Source organism: Papaver somniferum, chromosome 5 (genome assembly GCF_003573695.1).
Source record: "Papaver somniferum cultivar HN1 chromosome 5, ASM357369v1, whole genome shotgun sequence".
Lineage (NCBI taxonomy): Eukaryota > Viridiplantae > Streptophyta > Magnoliopsida > Ranunculales > Papaveraceae > Papaver > Papaver somniferum.
The window spans coordinates 146,202,909-146,221,239 of record NC_039362.1 but is presented as its reverse complement, the minus strand read 5'-3'; the positions used below and the strand labels follow the sequence as shown (position 1 = coordinate 146,221,239).

Sequence of the window (18,331 nt, the reverse complement as noted above, 5' to 3'; positions counted from 1 at the left end):
GGAAGGTCTCTAGCACCGCTCCCCTATGGAACATCACTAGCATCCACGACTCCCTTTACCTTTCCATCTGCCTTGCTAGAGTTACCAAGCACATCCCAATCATCGTTTGGGGAAAGCAGGTTGAACTCAGAAGCCAGGCCCAGGGCAGCGCTTATGTCAAAACTATCCTCCGCAGAATAAATCCGACCAAAGGAAAACTCCTGAGACATAGTAGGAATTTCACCACCAACACCCTCATCACCAAGGCCAGTGTTATCATCACCAGCATCACTGCAACCCGCAGGATTAGCTTCAGCACCAGCATCATGACAACCTGCGGGATTAATTTCACCACCAATACCACTGCCACCAGCGGTAGTATTCCCTTCAACAAATTCTTCATCATCATGACCTGGAGGGGATGTATCAGTACGCTCTTTCATATCAGACATATCTTCATCCTCTCCAAGCTCAGTCACAGGACTGTTAACTTCTTCATAAACCTCCGCCTCCTCGATTGTTGCGGTGGTGGACTGCTTGGGATTTATCCTCCTCTTCTTCGTCGCCTAAAAAGACAAGGCACAAGAATAAAAATCCCTGACTTTGAAAATAATTAAAACTGCCTCAACTAAAGGACAAGGCATATGGAAATCTTACCTTGACAACCGCAGCATTCTTCGCCTGAAGATCAGCATCGGAACTCTCTTCGTCATCTCCATCAACAACATCGAGGGCATATTGGAAATTCATGCCCTAAAAATTCAAATGCCAAGGACGGAAATTCCCATAACGAGCAGGAGGAGCCGCACGTATCTGGCTATCTGCGGTAGGACGCTATCCTTGGGGACCTGGAACCCACCCCCAAGCGCAGGGACCAACAACCTCAATAACAGTTGCGTGCCATTCATAGTCATGATCACACTTGATCCGCTCACGAGTAGGAAACACCAGTTTGTTAGTAGAATTCTCTATAACCGGGACGTACTTCACCTTAGCACCACTTACTTCACTCAGAAGGCGGATCTCACCACGAGGAGCGGCAATATTCCGAAGACTCACACTCCACGGTTTACGATTCCTACTGTTAACATAGTCACCGAAACACTTGTTAAAATTCTCAGGCGTATACCACTCCCTTTCCTCAAGATTGGGAACATAAAGAGTCATCATTGTCTCTCCTTTGCTCCGAAGATAACACTCCCTCAGTGCACGAAGATAATTCCCATGAAGTTGGGAAATAGAGCGACAGTGTGTGTTCTTCGAATAACCCTCTCGACCATCCAACACATCATAATAAAAAGAATCCCCAGACTTTTATAAAGGCAACATAAGACCCGCTTCAAAGGCCCCCACTGTGGCCAGCAGATGAAATTCATCAAACTTATATGTTTATATCATCTCATAAGTAATATCATCATCAGCAGCGTAAAAAAGAACATCGAATAGCTGAAGACCATGCTTTTCCTTGAAAACCTCCAGATCAATATGTTTGAAGGTCACTCTCTTCTCCCCAACAACGACGCTACGTATTTCCTGAGAAATATCTTCCTCCTCCACGGGATCAGGCGCAGAACCCTTCGAAGAGTTTCTCTCGGAAGCTTTCCTCTTAGGATGAACCTTAGATACATCAGTCTTCGAAACCACTTCTTCCAAAGACCTCCCCCTGGGTTGAGACACTGGAGGGGGAGGTAGAGGATGTTGATGAGACGTGGAAGGAGGCGTCACTGACCGAAGAGGTAGGAAATCCCGCGTTCTCTTAGGATCATCACGCGGATTAACTAAGGGACGAGAAACAGCATACCGGGAGCCAGGAGCCTCTTTTGGACGGTCCCCCTTCTGCGTATTCCCTCTATGCGACTCACCCCTCTTAGAAGATAAGTGCCTCTGACCAGAAGAAGACGAAACCCTATGAACGCGGGCATCACCTTGGGAAGCTTTAGACGAACCTCCACCAGGCGGAGAAACATCAGGATCCCTACGCGGAGGAGATCTATGCGGACTAGGCGGTGGATTTTGATAAGAAACCCGCGGACGGTCAGCCATGTCTACGTAGTACACAAACAAGTTTCAGATTTCCGCGAAGAAAAAACAGAAATCAAAAAACCCAATTTCATCCAGTTCTTCATAATCATGAACCAACCCTAAATAAAAGGGGAAATAACAAATAGGGGCAAGCATATACGAAGGAAGAAATCATTACTGTTTGTAATAACGAACATGGGCAATCATACACACACTTATATATATGTTCTTCATCACAAACACATATAGCAACAGTTCATCAAAAGATAATCAAGACACAGTAAAACCACCTACCTATAATAAGCAGAAAGCATCGACGAACAGTAGCAGCAGCAGAAAACCTCGACGAACAACAGTAGCAACAGCGTCAGAAAAATTTGAGGAGCAACAATAGTAGCAGCAGCAGTTAATAACAATGATACAAAAGCAGAGAACAAAGAATGAAAATTCCGAGGAAAGAGAAGGAATGAAATTTATGATTAGAGAATTTTCACATTCCTTCTCATATATATATGCAAAGAGAAATAAAAACCGCCCCACTACCCAAGAAGAAGTTATTACAAATAGTGGGGAACGTTCCCTAAAATCTAGGAAAATAGTAAAGAGAAGATAAAGAGAGTAACACGTTTTTTCTTCCCACTTCGACTAACCGCCCAGTAGGAGGAAAAGGGGCAAATTGTAGGTACACATTTCATCTTCCGCCACGTGCCCACAAAGACACACGTGGAGGACATGCGGCTAAGGACATCAAGATATGATATCACCCGTGGACAGTCAAGAGTCACTTTATCCTATCCCTAGAAAGATCTAAGATCTACGGCTGGGGATAGTCAGACTGACGCAGACAAGACAGGGGTAGAGGACAGTTGTCTACCGCGGACAGACATCTCAACTACCCGCATTAAATACCCTCAAACATCATACGTGTCAGTCAGCCTGTATTGGAAGCGCAGATAATACTGCGTATCCAGACAGAACACGCAGATGCAGCCGAGAACACGAAGACTTCTGTGTGAGCGGCACAAAACACAAGAGGATAAGGTTATAACGGGCTTCAGAAGTGGACCCCACGTAACCTCCCTATAAATACCCCTCTCTCCCAAGTGAAGAGAGAGGCCTAAAGACATTGAGAGGAGAATAGGAGAGAGACAAAGAGATAGAGAAAGTGTAAGTGAAGTCCCTCCTGCTACGCAGGATTATATTGGTCTCAAAGTCATTCGACTATTTCTGTAACCTTCATACATATAATGAAAAACTCAAACCCGTAGACAGAGATCTGAGTGATGAATCATATAAGTTAATCGTTTCATCTATATTCATGCATTTACACTTTATATGTTCAATTCGATACTTATGGTATATCATGTTCGTACATTTTATATTTCATCCACTATTTATCTTATTGTATGAGCCAAGAACAATGATTGTAGTTGATGAGACGAGGAAGAGTATTAGAACTCTGAGTCAAGGATTCGACATAACCTATCCATTCCCCTCAGGCGCAGCTTATTTACTGTATTGTCATGAGTCTGCGCGCATTATTTGTGAATACTCAGATGACACCAGATCTTTGTGTTCACACCATTGATCAAGAGCATCACAGTATACCGATATCTTATCATCCGTGGAACAAAATAGCTGCCCTCCATGAAATTTTAACTTAGGACAATAACTATTTAATATTTTCCCCCCACGGTTCGAATTCCATCTAACGCTTTGTTTGGTACCTCTCAAATCTAAAAATCCCAAAGTTCCATACAGATCAACCACACAGATAGTATTACTTTCTTCCATTGGAATAATATCTTGAACATAAGAACTCTGAGAAGGCTTAATATCATCAGGCCAGGACCAAACCATATTTTTATCTCTAAAGTCCAAAAGATTGATATGGCTTTGATTATCGACAGCACCGTGTATGTGAACACATAAATCACGAGGCCATCCAAGTGTTCACAAACAAGTGTTCACAAACAATATTAACATACGTCCTAATTCTAGAATCGTACATCGTATACGTAATGGGATGATTATATCGATTCATCGACTCAAAGCCTTCGGGCTTGTCATTGTCTAGTCGAATATTATCATAAATAATGCTCGTGTAAGGAAATAAATCATGAAATAAGTATAAATATAAAGCATATGAAGTTTAATGCAGAACGTAAGATGCAAAAATGTAAATGAGACAGATTTACGTGGTTCGGCACTAAGGCCTACGTCCACGGGGTTTGGTGTTTCACTGTGTACTGAATGGTTACAAAGATAGTCGAATGACTTTAGAATATACATGGGTCTGCAGAAGTAAATGGATTACTTAATCTTCCTATTTCTCTCTCCTATATTCTCCTCTAATTGCCCTCCAAAATGCCTTCTCTCTTATTGGAGAGGGGTATTTATAGGGAGAGAACGTGGGTCCCATCTCTGAAGTGTCGTTGTAATCTTATCTTCTTGTGCTTTGTGCCTATTAAGCAGAGGTCTTCGGTATATACCGCGGCCTGAGCTTGAACACGAAGGGTTATCCTCGCTTCTTCCCCGAGCTGATCGACACGTGTATATTTCTTTGGTATTTAACGCGGGCAGATGGATGTCTGCTCGTGTCAGACAAGTGTCTCTTTGTCTGGTCACATCTGTGTCAGCCAAACTTCCTCTCGGCCGTTGATCTGGGATCTTCCTCGGGATTGGGTGCGTTAATACCCAAGGGGTATTATCTGGTGCTTCTCTGTGCCATCATACCTTTGTGGTCCTCTGTCCCTGACCGTCAGATCTGCTGACCGATGGCATCTTCTGATGAAATGTCTGCTATCATGTTTCGATGTCTCGCTTCACATGCCTTCCACGTGTCTCTTTCTATACACGTGGAGGATGATGAGAAGCGTACATACAATTTGCCCCTCTTCTTCTAACTTGGGAGTATTTCGCAATTTTGAAGAAGAATGGAGTCCTACATGTTTCCCACTTTGCATTAACTTCTCCCATAACTGCTCCTTGGTACGAGGAGCAGTTATTGTCTTCTCTAGCTTCAATAATAGGAAAGAGAATGTGAAAAAAACTTTTATCCTCTTCTTGTCAGTGTTCATTCTCTTCTTGTTTTCTTGTTCTTTAGTCATTTACTATCACCGTCCTTGTGAGGAATATAACATTCAATTTTCTGTTTCTTTCTTCTCCTTCTTTTGTTCTTGATTGTTGCTTCCCCTGTATCTGTCGATATCTCCGATCCTCCTTTCTTCTACTGCAGTTAGTGCTTGTCGTCCTCTTTTATACAGGTATGGTATTTTCTTATCGGTTGTTCACCATTGTTTTATCTGTATTTTTATTCGTTTGTCCCCTGCTGCTGTGTTCTTGGTTTTGTGATGAAGATCATATATGTCGAAGCATGTATGCTTGCCCCTGTTCTTTGTCTACAGCGTCTGTGAGTCTGTGTATGAGTATTATCCCTGGATTGAGTATTTTTTAGTTTCTTAGGGTTTCTCATGTTTATCCGAATGAACCATCAATTATGGGTTTTTTGATCTTTAGTGATCTCCTCGTATTCTTCTCTAAACTGTTTTTGTGTTTCCTTGTAGATATGTATGATCGTCCGCGGGCTCCTTACCAAACTCCGCCGTCTAGTCCGCCAAGATCCCCTCCGCGTAGAGATCCTGATAGATCTCCACTTGGGGAAGGTCTTCACAAGTCTTCGCAGTCTGATCCTCGGGGTCATAGGGTTTCGTCTTCCTCCGGTGTGAAGATTATGCCTTCTAAAAAATGGGATATGCCGAAGGGTCCCTCTGGGTCTAGGTATGCTGTTAACCGCGCCTCTTATCGTCCTCGTGAAGATTCTAGGAGTACGCAGGATCCTCCTGGTGATGACTCTAGGAGTACCCGGGCTCATCCTCCTCGTAATGAAGTGGTGGATGCTCCGCCCCTTCGTTCAATGGCTCCTTCTTCAGCGCCTCCGCATAAATATCTGCCTCCTCCTCCCGCGGTTTCTTCCAAAGGGAAGTACTCCAAGGGTACCATATCGAGAGCTGATCCGTCTACAAATATTCCTTCTAAAAGGAAAGCTTCGGAATTGGGTCCTACTTCTGATTCCGCAGACGAGGAAGAAACTGTCCCCGTGATCCGCAGCATTTCAGTGGGTAAGAAGAAGGTCACTTTCAAGCATATTTATCTTGAGATGTTTAAGGAAAAACATGAACTCCAAGATTTTGAGGTTCGCTTCTATGCTCCTGACGATGATATCACCTACGAGCTCCTTGCTAATTATCAGTTTGACGAGTTTCATCTGTTGACTACGGTTGGAGCCTTCGAGGCGGGTCTTATGTTTCCCTTATATAAGTCGGGTGACTCCTTTTATTATGACGTGTTGGCTAATCACGAAGGCTCTTATACGAACACTCATAATCGTTCTGTATCACAACTATCTGGGAATTATCTTCGTTCATTGAAGGAATGTTATCTGCAGAGCAAGGGAGAGACTATGATGACCTGCTATGTTCCAAATCCCGTTGAGAGGGAGTGGTACACTCCTCAGAACTTTAACAGTTCTTTTGGGGATTATGTCAACAGCATAAACCGTAAGCCGTGGAGTGTTAGTCTTCGTAACATTGCTGCTCCCCGTGGTGAAATTCGTCTCTTGAGTGAGGTGAGTGACGCCAAGCTGAAGTATGTTCTTGGTACTGAGGGATCTGCTAAACGGAAGCTCTTTCCTTCTCGTGAAAGGATTAAGCGTGACCATGATTATGAATGGCATGCTACTGTTATTGAGGTAGTTGGTCCTTGGGCTTACGGATGGATTCCGGGTCCACGTGGTTGGCGTCCTTCTGACAATAGCAAGCCTCGTGAAACTCCTCCTGCTCGTTATGGAGATTTCTGTCCTTGGCGTCCTAATTTCTCGGGCATGAACTTTCCTTATGCTCTGGATGTCGTTGATGGAGATGAGGAGGAGGGTTCTGGTGTTATCCATTCATCAAAGAGTGCTGCTGCTACTGCCAAGGTATAGTTTCTTCTTGTATTCTCCATCTTTTTTCCCCTTTTTCCTTGCTTGAAATAATTTTCATTTTTGAAGTGAGGGAAAAAAATGAGTCTTTGTGGGATGTGTACTGGTTTGTAGGTGTCGAAGAAGAAGAAACTTGGACCCAAGTAATCTTCTACTGCGGTTATCTGTGAGGTTGAGGGTAATGAGGAGGTTACGAGTCCCGTAAACCAAGGGTATGGTGAGGATGAATAAATGTCCAACGGAGAAGAGCGTACCGACACTTCTTACCCTGATGAAGAAGGCGGTAATGAAGAAGAGGTTGCCGCGGGTGATGGTGAGGCTGAAGTTGCCGCGGGTGGTGATCTTGAAGAAGAAGTTGCCGCAGGTGGTGAAGGTGAGGATGAGGGTAATGTTACCGTCTATGGTACTGGTGGGAGTGGATATGCCCCTGCTGGTGATGACATTGTTGGTGTGGGTACTTTGCCCGTGATTTCCCCAGAATTCTCTTTCGGTAGGATATATTCCACGGGGGAATCCTTCGATGTGACTGCTGCCATGGGTCTTGCCGAGGACTTCTCATTGCTTTCCCCACATGATGATTGGGATGTGCTTGGGGACCTTGGAAAAGAATGTACCACTGATCAGCAGGCTGAGAACGCAGGTGGTTGTGCTGAGGTTGGTAATGTCGAGGCTTGCGCGGGTGAGGAGATAACCGCCAAGGGGAAGTCTGCGGTTGAGTCTCCTTCCGAGGATTTTCCTTTCTCGCTAATTCCTGAAGGTGAAGATGCCATTTTGGCTTGGTTAAGGAAGAAAAACCTGATGTTCGTCCCCAACCCTGCCCCCGTGGTCACTGGTGAGAAGAATTCCGACGCTTATACTCGTCGAATGATGCAACTGTCTTCTGAAGCCCGCGTTGCTGAGATGTGGGAGAAATATCTTAGAGCTTCGGAAGCTAATTTAGTGGTTGATCCTCCCTCATCTGTTGCTGATATGATGGCCATAGCTGATGGGTACCAGTACGGTTATCCCCAACAGCGTGTTTTAGAGGTAAATCCTTGTACTCTTTTTATGATATCCGCGCATTGTGTTCTTCGTGATATCTGATTCCTTTGGTATAATAATGTTTGTTGATTGTGACGTAGATGATGAGGAGCGAACATTGTAACCATGTTCTATACCAGTTCTTTAAAGCAAAGTCTCTAAAGTTGGAGGCCAAGCTTCGTCATAGGGAAGAGGAGTTGTCTGCAGATGAAGCGGAAATAAATGACCTGAGGGGCCGTCTGAAAGAAAAAGAACAGCTGGGCAATGCTGAGGAGAGTCTTCGTTCAGAGCTTGATATAGTCCGCAATGAGTTGGAGTAGACTCGTAGAAGTGTCTCGTCCTTCAAAGGTTTGTATTTTACGGATTTTTCACTCCTTGTGATTCGCTATCTGTATTTTGGTGTTCTGTCTGAGTCTCCCCAACCTATCTTCAGTGGGTGGAGTCCCCGAGTTGATATGGCTTCGGAAAGAAAGGGAACGATGGAAATCCCGTATTGCAGAGTTGGTGGGTAAGTTGAAGAGTGAAGCCGCAAAGTGGAATGCTCGTGCTGATGAGCACAACGCCTTAACAGCTGAGTGGCGTGAAAAGCGAACACTGATGGTTGATATGCAAAATAAGTACAATCATGACCGTTGTTTGTTTAACGGTACGCTGCTATGGACGCGTGACAATCTGCGTGATGCTCGAGAACATGCTTCAGACTTAGAGGCTAGAGTGCGCTTTTTAGAAGGAGAGTTACAACAGGCTCGTTCTTTCTTAGGCCCTGGGGTTAGGGATAGTATGTTGCGTATTTCCGAGGAAAGAGATAATGCTAGGGCCGAGGTTGGTGCACTTACTAAAGCCCTAGCAGCGTCTCGAGCGGATGTTGCTTGCCAAGTGGAGTCTGAAAGAGATCTTGAGATGAATGTGTATCGACTTCATAAAAGGATGGGGGAGGTGAATGATGAAGTCAACCATCTTCGTCACTTGGATTCGATGAAGCAGGTAGATTTAGACGCCAGTCAATTTGCTCTTAAGAACCTTCAAACGGATTATGAGAAACTATCCACCGAATATGACTTTCTCGATGAGGCTCGGGACGCAGTTGTCAATGAGTATGAGGAGGCTTCGGCTAATGTCGAAGGTATAACCTCGTTTTATCGAGTGTGATTCTGTTATTTCTTCATTTTAACCCCTTGGTATTTTTTGTTTTCAGCACTCGAGGGACAGCTTCACGCAGCAAATGATGAGCTTAAAAAGACTCAATCTGCCTTAGTGCAGCAGAAAGGACAAACCAATCATTTTAAAGGGTTGGACGCGTCTCGTGGGGAAGCAGCGTAGATCGCCTCCAAAGAGGCGGAACGCCTATCTGTATTGCTTTCTCAAGCCCATCAGCGGACCGCTGTTATCACTTATAAGGCTCGATGTCAGTTGGCTGAAGAGACAAACAAAGTCCTGGATAAGATTGAACTTGGACTTAAAGTCGAACATGGACTTGTCAAGAACTATTTGCGCCGTCCCCTCCCCGCGCCTTTGCCTGGTTCTTCTGGGCCTTCTTCTCGTGGTAGCGTACCCTCGTCTCGCAGAGACAACCCCGTTGATGGAGTTGTGTCGTCCAAGTAGATTTCTTTTATTAGTCATAGGAAGTTGATCCTCGTTGATTATATAATTTCGGATCATTTTTTGATTTGTTTCCTGTTTTTCTTTATTTGTCGAGTCTTGTAATCAACTCTTTATGAAATGGATCATCCTTTTGGCGTACCTGCGTTGTCAATTCATCTTTTTATTTTAAAGTATTGTGAAGTGTTAACCTAGAAATAACTGGTTCTGTAAAAAGTTGAGAGTGTTTGAGTGCGACACCGAAGGTAAATACCTTCGTGATCGTCTTGAGACCTGTCACCCCGCTGGCGAATCCTGGGCCAGAGGATTCCCGAACGGTGGGGGCCGAGGCAGCGTTCTAGGATATGGAATGCTTAATTGAAAATATTTACATGCACCCATTCCGTCGACCCACTGCCTTAAAATTGGTTGGGTATCTCTTTCTGCTGGGTGCCTTCCCCCTGGTCTTATACTCATAGACACTGATAGGGGAGCCCTGAGAGATTGTAGATTAACTACTTTCCCCAATATTGTTAATAAATTTTGTTTACTTGAAGATTCCCCAAAAAGCTTGTTTGATTGATAGGTTGAGGCCTGCTACTCCTCGTCCATAGATAGAAACATGTAAAGCGGTTACGCTGCCTTCTTCTTCTGGTATTCCCCACGCAGATGCAAAGCTGCGCTGCTCCTATGGGTAGTACGGTTTGAGCCATTTAGCATTCCAAGGGTGTCGGAGGACCTCGCCTTTCAGATTGCGAAGATAGTATGAACCGTTTCCCACAATGTCGTGTATTATAAAAGGTCCTCCCCACGTAGGTGCTAACTTTCCCCATTTCTTCTGTCGTTGATACTGTGGGATTGTTCTTAGCACATACTGCCCCTCTATAAAATTTCGAAGCTTTACCTTTTTGTTGTACTCCCTCGCTAGTCTCCGTTGATAATTTTCCATCTTCTGCAATGCTGCTTCCCTCCTTCCTTCCAGGTCGTCCAGTCTCTCTAACATCATGTCTGTTGTGAGGTTTTTCTCCCATGCTTCGGTCTTTGTGGTTGGCATGAGGATCTCTGTTGGTATGACTTCTTCAGCTCCATAAGTGAGGAGAAACGGGGATTCCCCAGTGGAAGATCTTCGTGTTGTCCTGTATGCCCATAATAAATTGTGTAGCTGTTCACACCATCGCCCCTTGTGTTCGTCTAATTGCTTTTTGAGTACAAGGGTGAGGGTCTTGTTGGTAGCTTCCGCTTGCCCGTTGCTTTGAGGGTATATGGGGGTGGACTTGTTTTTCCTTATTTTGAAAGTGTCGAAGAGCATGTCTATGTTTTTCCCCTGTAATTGTTTACCATTATCAGACACGATTTCCGCCGATATGCCGAACCTGCAAATAATGTTTTGGAATATGAAAGTAAACACGTCCACGTCTCTGATCATGGCTAAGGCTTTGTCTTCCACCCATTTACTGAAGTAGTCCGTGGCTACTATCAAAAATCGTCTTTTCCCTGATCCTTCGATGAAAGGCGATATCTATGCCCCATTTCGCGAATGGCCACGGACTATCCACAGAATTCAACGTTGTTGCTGGTGCATGTATCTTTTTGGAAAAACGCTGACATTCTTCACATCGTCGGGACATTATTGCGGCATCTTGTACCATTGTGGGCCAGTAATATCCTTGCATTTTTGCTTTGTCGGCTAGTGATTTCATGCCGCTATGATTTCCTGTGTCGCCATAATGGATGTCGTTTAGAATTCGATGCCCCTCTTTCCTGGATAAGCAGCGTAGTAACGGACCGAGGAAAGATTTCTTGTACAGGATTCCATCCCGAAGGTCATATCTTCCTACTTTAGAGAGTATTTTCCTATTTAGTTTGTGATCCGCGGGTAAGGTTCCATCCTTGAGGAATGCATGGATCATCATTCTCCAATCATCTCCGTTGCTGAAATCTTCGTCTTGATTTGCTCTTGAAGGGATATCTTCTTCGTCAAAATCGTCACGGATGTCTTCCCCCACCTGATCTTCGATATTTTCTTCCACTGTATCTTGATTTGTAGCAAAGGAAAATTGTGTTGCAATCGAGGGTTCGTATACCCTTGTGATTTTGATAGCTTCAATACTCTTGTCCTTCAGCATGGATGATATATATGCTAGGGCATCCGCGTGCCTGAGATCCCTTTTACATAACTGCCGGAATTTGATGTTCGGAATTTGTGATGCCAATGTTTGGACCAAGGCCATGTAAGCTGAGAGGGTGTCGTCGTACACATTGTATTCGATCCCTATTTGCCGTATGTCAAGCTGCGAATCACTTGTCAGTCTTACATTGGTTACCCCCATATCTATTATTAAGCGGAGGGCATGTACGACTGCCTCGTATTCGACGATGTTGTTAGTATGCTCTTTGAATTCTAACCTGAGTGCCTGTACGATCCTTTCTCCAGTTGGGGTGGTGATGACAATGCCTATTCCTGCCCCTTCCTTATTTTTGGAACCATCGACGAAGACTTCCCATTGTCTTTGACTCGCGGGTTCGAGGACATCAATTGGATCCTTGCTTTCTTCATCGACTTCTGGTATTCCCTTAATCTCTTCGTCGTTGTCCAGGGGGAGGTCTGCTAAGAAATCCGCCAAAACTTGGGATTTTTGGGAATGTTGAATTTCATGAATGATGTTGAATTGGTCCAGGTGGGTGTTCCACTTGGCTATTCTGCCTACTTTTCCCGCGCTTTAGAGGACTGCTTCCAGTGGTGCTTTGCATGGGACGCGGATGAATTGAGTTAGGAAATAGGTTCTCAGCTTTTGAGTAGCCCACACCAATGCCAGGATAAGTTGTTCGATCTTCGTGTAGTTCCTTTCCGCAGATTTGAGGGTCTTACTGACATAATAGATAGGCTGTTCTATCTTCGTATTGGTTTTGACCAACACTGCGCTAACTACGTCTTCTGTCGCTGCTATGTACAATGCCAAAACCTCATCAGGATCAGGCTTCTGCAGGATTGGAATTGAAGCCAGGTGTTCTTTGATTTTTTGGAAGGCTTCTTCGCATTCTGCGGTCCATTCAAACTTACTCCCTTTTTTGAGAATATTGAAAAAATGTTTGCATTTGTCCGAGGATCGGGCAATAAATCTGCCCAAGGCTTCTATGGACCCATTGAGCTTCTGCACTTCTTTTAAATTCTTCGGAGATAGAATTTCTACTATGGCCTGAATCTTCGCTGGGTCTACCTCAATGCCCCTTTTTGTTACCAGATATCCGAGGAATTTCCCTGAGGTGACACCGAAAGTGCATTTTTCTGGATTTACTTTCATGTGATGTTTCCTCATTGCTTCGAAGATATCTCTCAGATCCTGGTGGTGATCTTCGCGCAGCTTACTTTTGACGAGCATGTCATCAACGTAGACTTCTAAGGTACTACCAATCCATGGACTGAAGATAGCATCGACCATTCTTTGGTACGTTGCCCCTGCGTTTCGAAGTCCAAAGGGCATTCTAGTGTAGCAATAAAGGCCATGTGGGGTGTAGAATGCTGTGTATAGTTGATCTTCTTATGCCAGGGCTACTTGGTTGTAACCAGAATATCCATCCATGAATGACAGCTCTTCGTATCCTTCCACTGCTTCAACCAGCTGATCTATGCTTGGAAGGGGATAGTTGTCCTTTGGACATGCCTTGTTGAGGTTAGTAAAGTCGATGCATATCCTAACCCCTCCATTTTTCTTAGGAACGACGACCATGTTGGAGATCCATGTAGGGTACTTGACTTCCTTGATGAACCCTGCTTCTAGTAGTTTCCGAAGTTCTTTTTCCACTGCCTTATGATACTCCGGTGCAACTTTTCTTATTTTCTGCCTGAAAGGTGGCGTGCCTGGTTTGATGCGCAGCTCATGTTGGATTATTTTCGGATCAATCCCCGGCATATCTCCTAGCTTCCAGGCGAATACATCCGCGTATTCTTTAAGTAATTTGGTTAAGGAATCTTCTCTTCTTTCGTCCATTATGGTCCCTACTTTGATCATCTTCGGGTTTTCTTCCGTTCCTATGTTGATTTCTTTTACGGGCTCTACTGGTGTGAACACCGGCTTCGGATCCCCGAGGACTGGGACGTTCTTTGATTGCTATTTGGATGTTTATGTCCTTCGTTGGCTGCTGAAGTACATGTCTCTGTGTTTAGGACATTATCATCTTTTGTCAAACCCCTCCCTGTGGTTTCCTTGAGGAACAGGTCTATGGCCTTTTCTTTCGCAGCCATCTGTTAGTGTATTCCCTCGTGTTTTCCTTGTAGCCAATTTCCAGAGAAAAAAGCTTATCCATTCCAGTGTTGACAGCTTTGTTGTACATGTATGTCCTCAGAAATTTCTCTGCGAGTTGATCGTAGGAGTTGATGGAATCAGGTGGTAGGTTGTCAAACCAAGACAAAGCCGATCCCTTCAGACTTGACGGGAAATATCTACAGAGGATGGCGTCGTTCTGACTCCATCGGGCTAAGATACGGTTATAATACCAGATATGTGCCGCGGGATCACTGGATCCGTCGTAGCATTCAAAAGTTGGGACATGGCACTTTAACGGAATGGGGGTGTTTGCCAGGCGATGAGTTATGGGCGTGGAGTTAGCTTCTTTCATCACCTCTTCAAGCCTTCCTCCGACTTGTCTGGCTTTTAACTTTTTGATCTCAGCCATCATATCATCACGCAGCTCTTCCATTGCGCGGTAATACCCCATGTTCTCATGCTCAGTTGAGCGTTTCTTTCTTCGGTCTTCGCTGTCATAATAGTCTAACTCTTCGGTGGCATATTCCGGATCTGATGCGTTGCTTCCCCTGGCGTCATTTGCTAGGATGACTCTTCGGTCTCGATTGGGCTCTGGCGCTTTAGAATTTGCTTTATCCAGTTGTTGGCTAGTCTTCGTGCTTTGGGCAATCTTATCTTTCAAGTCTTGGTTCTCCCTGGCCAGAAGAGCTACGACATATGCGTAGACCTGCTGGCTCTTTTTCAATTCTTCGAGCTCTACCATCAGTCAGTGGGATTGGTTTGATCCCTGATTGGGAGTTCTGGCTGGTACCCCTACGGCCAAAGTTCCCCCTTCATCTACAGTGTGTATTAAGGGTGGCCGAGGATCAGCTTCAATCGTTGATATCTCCAAGTTTGGTCCCCTCGGTTGAGTTTCCGCCCGTGGTCCTAAAAGCACCGGTATGGTTTGATTATGACCGTTGGTTGACGGCATTCCGAAGATTGGTGGATGTGCGGGCTGATGCGTCATGGATTCTGCTACCCCTTCTTTTTGTTGATGGATTTGGCTTGGGACCCAAGTCTTGTTAGCTTCTGTAGTCTGGGGGGCCGCAACAGTCTTCGTGGCTGCTGCTTTGAGGGCCGCGGCTGCTATGGAGTTAGTGTTCATAGGTGAAGTGATTTCCGCAGCATCCTGCCTCTGAGCAGTTGTTTTAGCTTTGTCTCCTTTCTGCTTGCTTCGGGTCATGACCGAGGTAACCCTCGGTGTCTCCTTTGATGAGGCTTTGGTTTTTCCTGCCTCTAATATCTTCTCCATGTTTAATCCTTTCCTGCATAGGGAAATAAATAAGGAGAACCAAAGATATCCACGAGGATAGGGTTAGCGCCATTCGTACCCGCAAGACTATTGGAATAGAAGGAAATGAGTTGCCCAAGGTCCCTTAATAGAAGAGGAATGCAAAGATTTCATGGGCCTAGTTTTTGAAATACAAATCTTTTAATAAACGATCATGAATCTTGTTTTCAGACTACTTTTGAAAAAGAACTCTTGAAAAGGCAGATCTGTCACGAGGACTCACGAATCTGGATTATTAAGTCTTAGTTGGAGGAAACACCTCACGTGCAAATCGGTGATAGATAGCCGCGAGTTTGTCTGCTTTGAAATGGTGTTTGTGAAAATGAAGAACATGAACCCAAAAAATAAAAAAGGTTTTGAAGGCACGCTGAACCCAGAAAAAGGCACAACCATAGTGCGCGTTTTAAGGTGAAATCACAGGATAAGATAAATCTTTTACCGGGACAGAGTCCCAGTTTCTAGCGCCAAATTGTGAACACATAAATCACGAGGCCATCCAAGTGTTCACAAAAAAGTGTTCACAAACAATATTCACATACGTCCTAATTCTAAAATCGTACATCGTATACGTAATGGGATGATTATATCGATTCATCGACTCAAAGCCTTCGGGCTTGTCATTGTCTAGTCGAATATTATCATAAATAATGCTCGTGTAAGGAAATAAATCATGAAATAAGTATAAATATAAAGCATATGAAGTTTAATGCAGAACGTAAGATGCAGAAATGTAAATGAGACATATTTACGTGGTTCGGCACTAAGGCCTACGTCCACGGGGTTTGGTGTTTCACTATGTACTGAATGGTTACAAAGATAGTCGAATGACTTTAGAATATACATGGGTCTGCGGAAGTAAATGGATTACTTACTCTTCCTATTTCTCTCTCCTATATTCTCCTCTAATTGCCCTCCAAAATGCCTTCTCTCTTATTGGAGAGGGGTATTTATAGGGAGAGAACGTGGGTCCCATCTCTGAAGTGTCGTTGTAATCTTATCTTCTTGTGCTTTGTGCCTATTACGCAGAGGTCTTCGGTATATACCGCGGCCTGAGCTTGAACACGAAGGGTTATCCTCGCTTCTTCCCCGAGCTGATCGACACGTGTATATCTCTTTGGTATTTAACGCGGGCAGATGGATGTCTGCTCGTGTCAGACAAGTGTCTCTTTGTCTGGTCACATCTGTGTCAGCCAAACTTCCTCTCGGCCGTTGATCTGGGATCTTCCTCGGGATTGGGTGCGTTAATACCCAAGGGGTATTATCTGGTGCTTTTCTGTGCCATCATACCTCTGTGGTCCTCTGTCCCTGACCGTCAGATCTGTTGACCGATGGCATCTTCTGATAAAATACCTGCTATCATGTTTCGATGTCTCGCTTCACATGCCTTCCACGTGTCTCTTTCTATACACGTGGAGGATGATGAGAAGTGTACATACAGTGTACAAATAAACAGTTACTTGCATTTAACCACTGAATCTTGATAACATTATCGAGACAGGAACCCTCAAACGACTCAAAAAAATTTATTTGTTTTTCTGTTGCTTGATCCCACACCACAATTCCTTCCTTATCTGTGTCCTTACAGTTAGCAAATATCTTGCCTTCAGAGTCTAAACATAAAACTCCAGCACTGAAGCCTTTGACCTGATCTTTTCCATCGGTTAACTGAAACCTGTGTTTCAACTCCCCTGTGGAAGAACTAAATATACCCATTCCTCCAACTCCCCTACTTAAGTTTTGGCGAACAGTTATCACTATATTATCCGAATCGATCCACCCAATATCATTAACTCTTTGGTAGTCAAGATTTAGGGGTGGATGTTCTTCGAGCATCCAGTCATATACACGAACAACGCCACCATGAGCGACAGCACAACCTCCATCAGGACTTGCGCTAATTACCTCACAATCATTAGGAGCCCGACCACTAACAGTATGTGCTAAGCTTAACCGGTTACTATCAAATTCACCCCACTTTGCTTTTCTTACACGATCAAGAAGACCATAATAATGAGCTTCCCTATAAAGTAATTTCTCGGGTACGTTAGAAGGGACATCAAGCCCGCCTGTTCCTAAGAGATTAAGAAGGACATAAAAACAATCAGGGTCTCGATCCATGAAGTATTCTTCTTCATTAACTGATTCTCTTGGTTGAAGTTTCCATGCATCATCAAACATAGCTCCAAACATTGAATTTCGGCATTCAGTTGCAAGAGTTGTTGCGGTCGTTTCAAAGATCTTACCTCTAACATTAAATCTCACCTTGTCAGTATGGTTTCCCATGTTGATATCCAGAAAAGGAAATTGCTCACATAGCTGGAGTTGTTGCCGATGAAGGAAAAGTGGAAAACCTAGACTGACCAGGAATTTCTATTAACAGTTGTAGCCGACTTTCGATATCCCCATATAGAGATCATTAAACCTAAAATAAGTCGAACTGTATAGAATCAAATTTATGCTTCAAAAAAAGAAGAATCAAACTGAGATATGGACCTTTTTCTTCTTCTTCGTTCTTCTAAAGGCTAATCAACCTAGATACCAGAGCAAATTCTAAAGAGGGCTAGAGAACTGGTCTAGAGGTGATTTTTGTAGATCCAGGAAGAAAAGTACGTAAGAGTTTGGAATGAATAAGTACGTAAGAGTTTGGAAATGCTTCATGCATGACTTACCTAAAACGTAGAAAACGTACTACTTTCTCGAAAGATAAGGTTACGTACTACTTTTAGAAAACGTACTACTGGACTGCTGGCATATATTGTACTGGTCCAATTAATCGTCCGTAGATACAATCCTGGAGTGAATTTAACCTTTCATCACCAACACCATCATCGTATTGTGTGTATACGTACATTTGTTCTCATGGTGCTGATGAGATAAAGTTATATAATACCCCATCTACGTTAGTTGTTTGTAAGTAATGCTGTCTATGCGACACTAAAGGGTAACCTAGCTAGAAAGCAACAAGGCAGGCAATTTCAGTTTCACAGCCTCTTAGGAGGTCATCGAGACCGAATGCACGCAGTAATTATTATATACAGATATAGGTATTTCAGATTTTGTAATTATTTGGTACTAGTACTGAGTATGAGTCATTTGTATCTCAACTAATTAATACTTTGGGAATTATTGGACTTGAATAAGGAGAGAGGGTCCATGGACAATCTTTTAGGCTTG

The 18,331-nt window shown here is 43.9% G+C and overlaps 1 protein-coding gene across 1 annotated transcript in view; it reads right to left on the bottom strand.

The window, feature by feature from the left end:
• Nucleotides 1–17,440, bottom strand: part of LOC113277941 (BTB/POZ domain-containing protein At2g24240-like) — a 28,190-nt gene extending 10,750 nt beyond the window's left edge. Inside the window, exons 1-3 of the mRNA XM_026526905.1 lie at nucleotides 16,590–17,440; nucleotides 7,516–7,536; nucleotides 3,594–3,895 (exon numbers count right to left, since the gene is read on the bottom strand). Of these exons, the coding sequence (XP_026382690.1) occupies nucleotides 3,594–3,895; nucleotides 7,516–7,536; nucleotides 16,590–17,440 (1,174 nt within the window). The remainder of the gene's footprint in view (nucleotides 1–3,593; nucleotides 3,896–7,515; nucleotides 7,537–16,589) is intronic.
• Nucleotides 17,441–18,331: the final 891 nt, after the last annotated feature.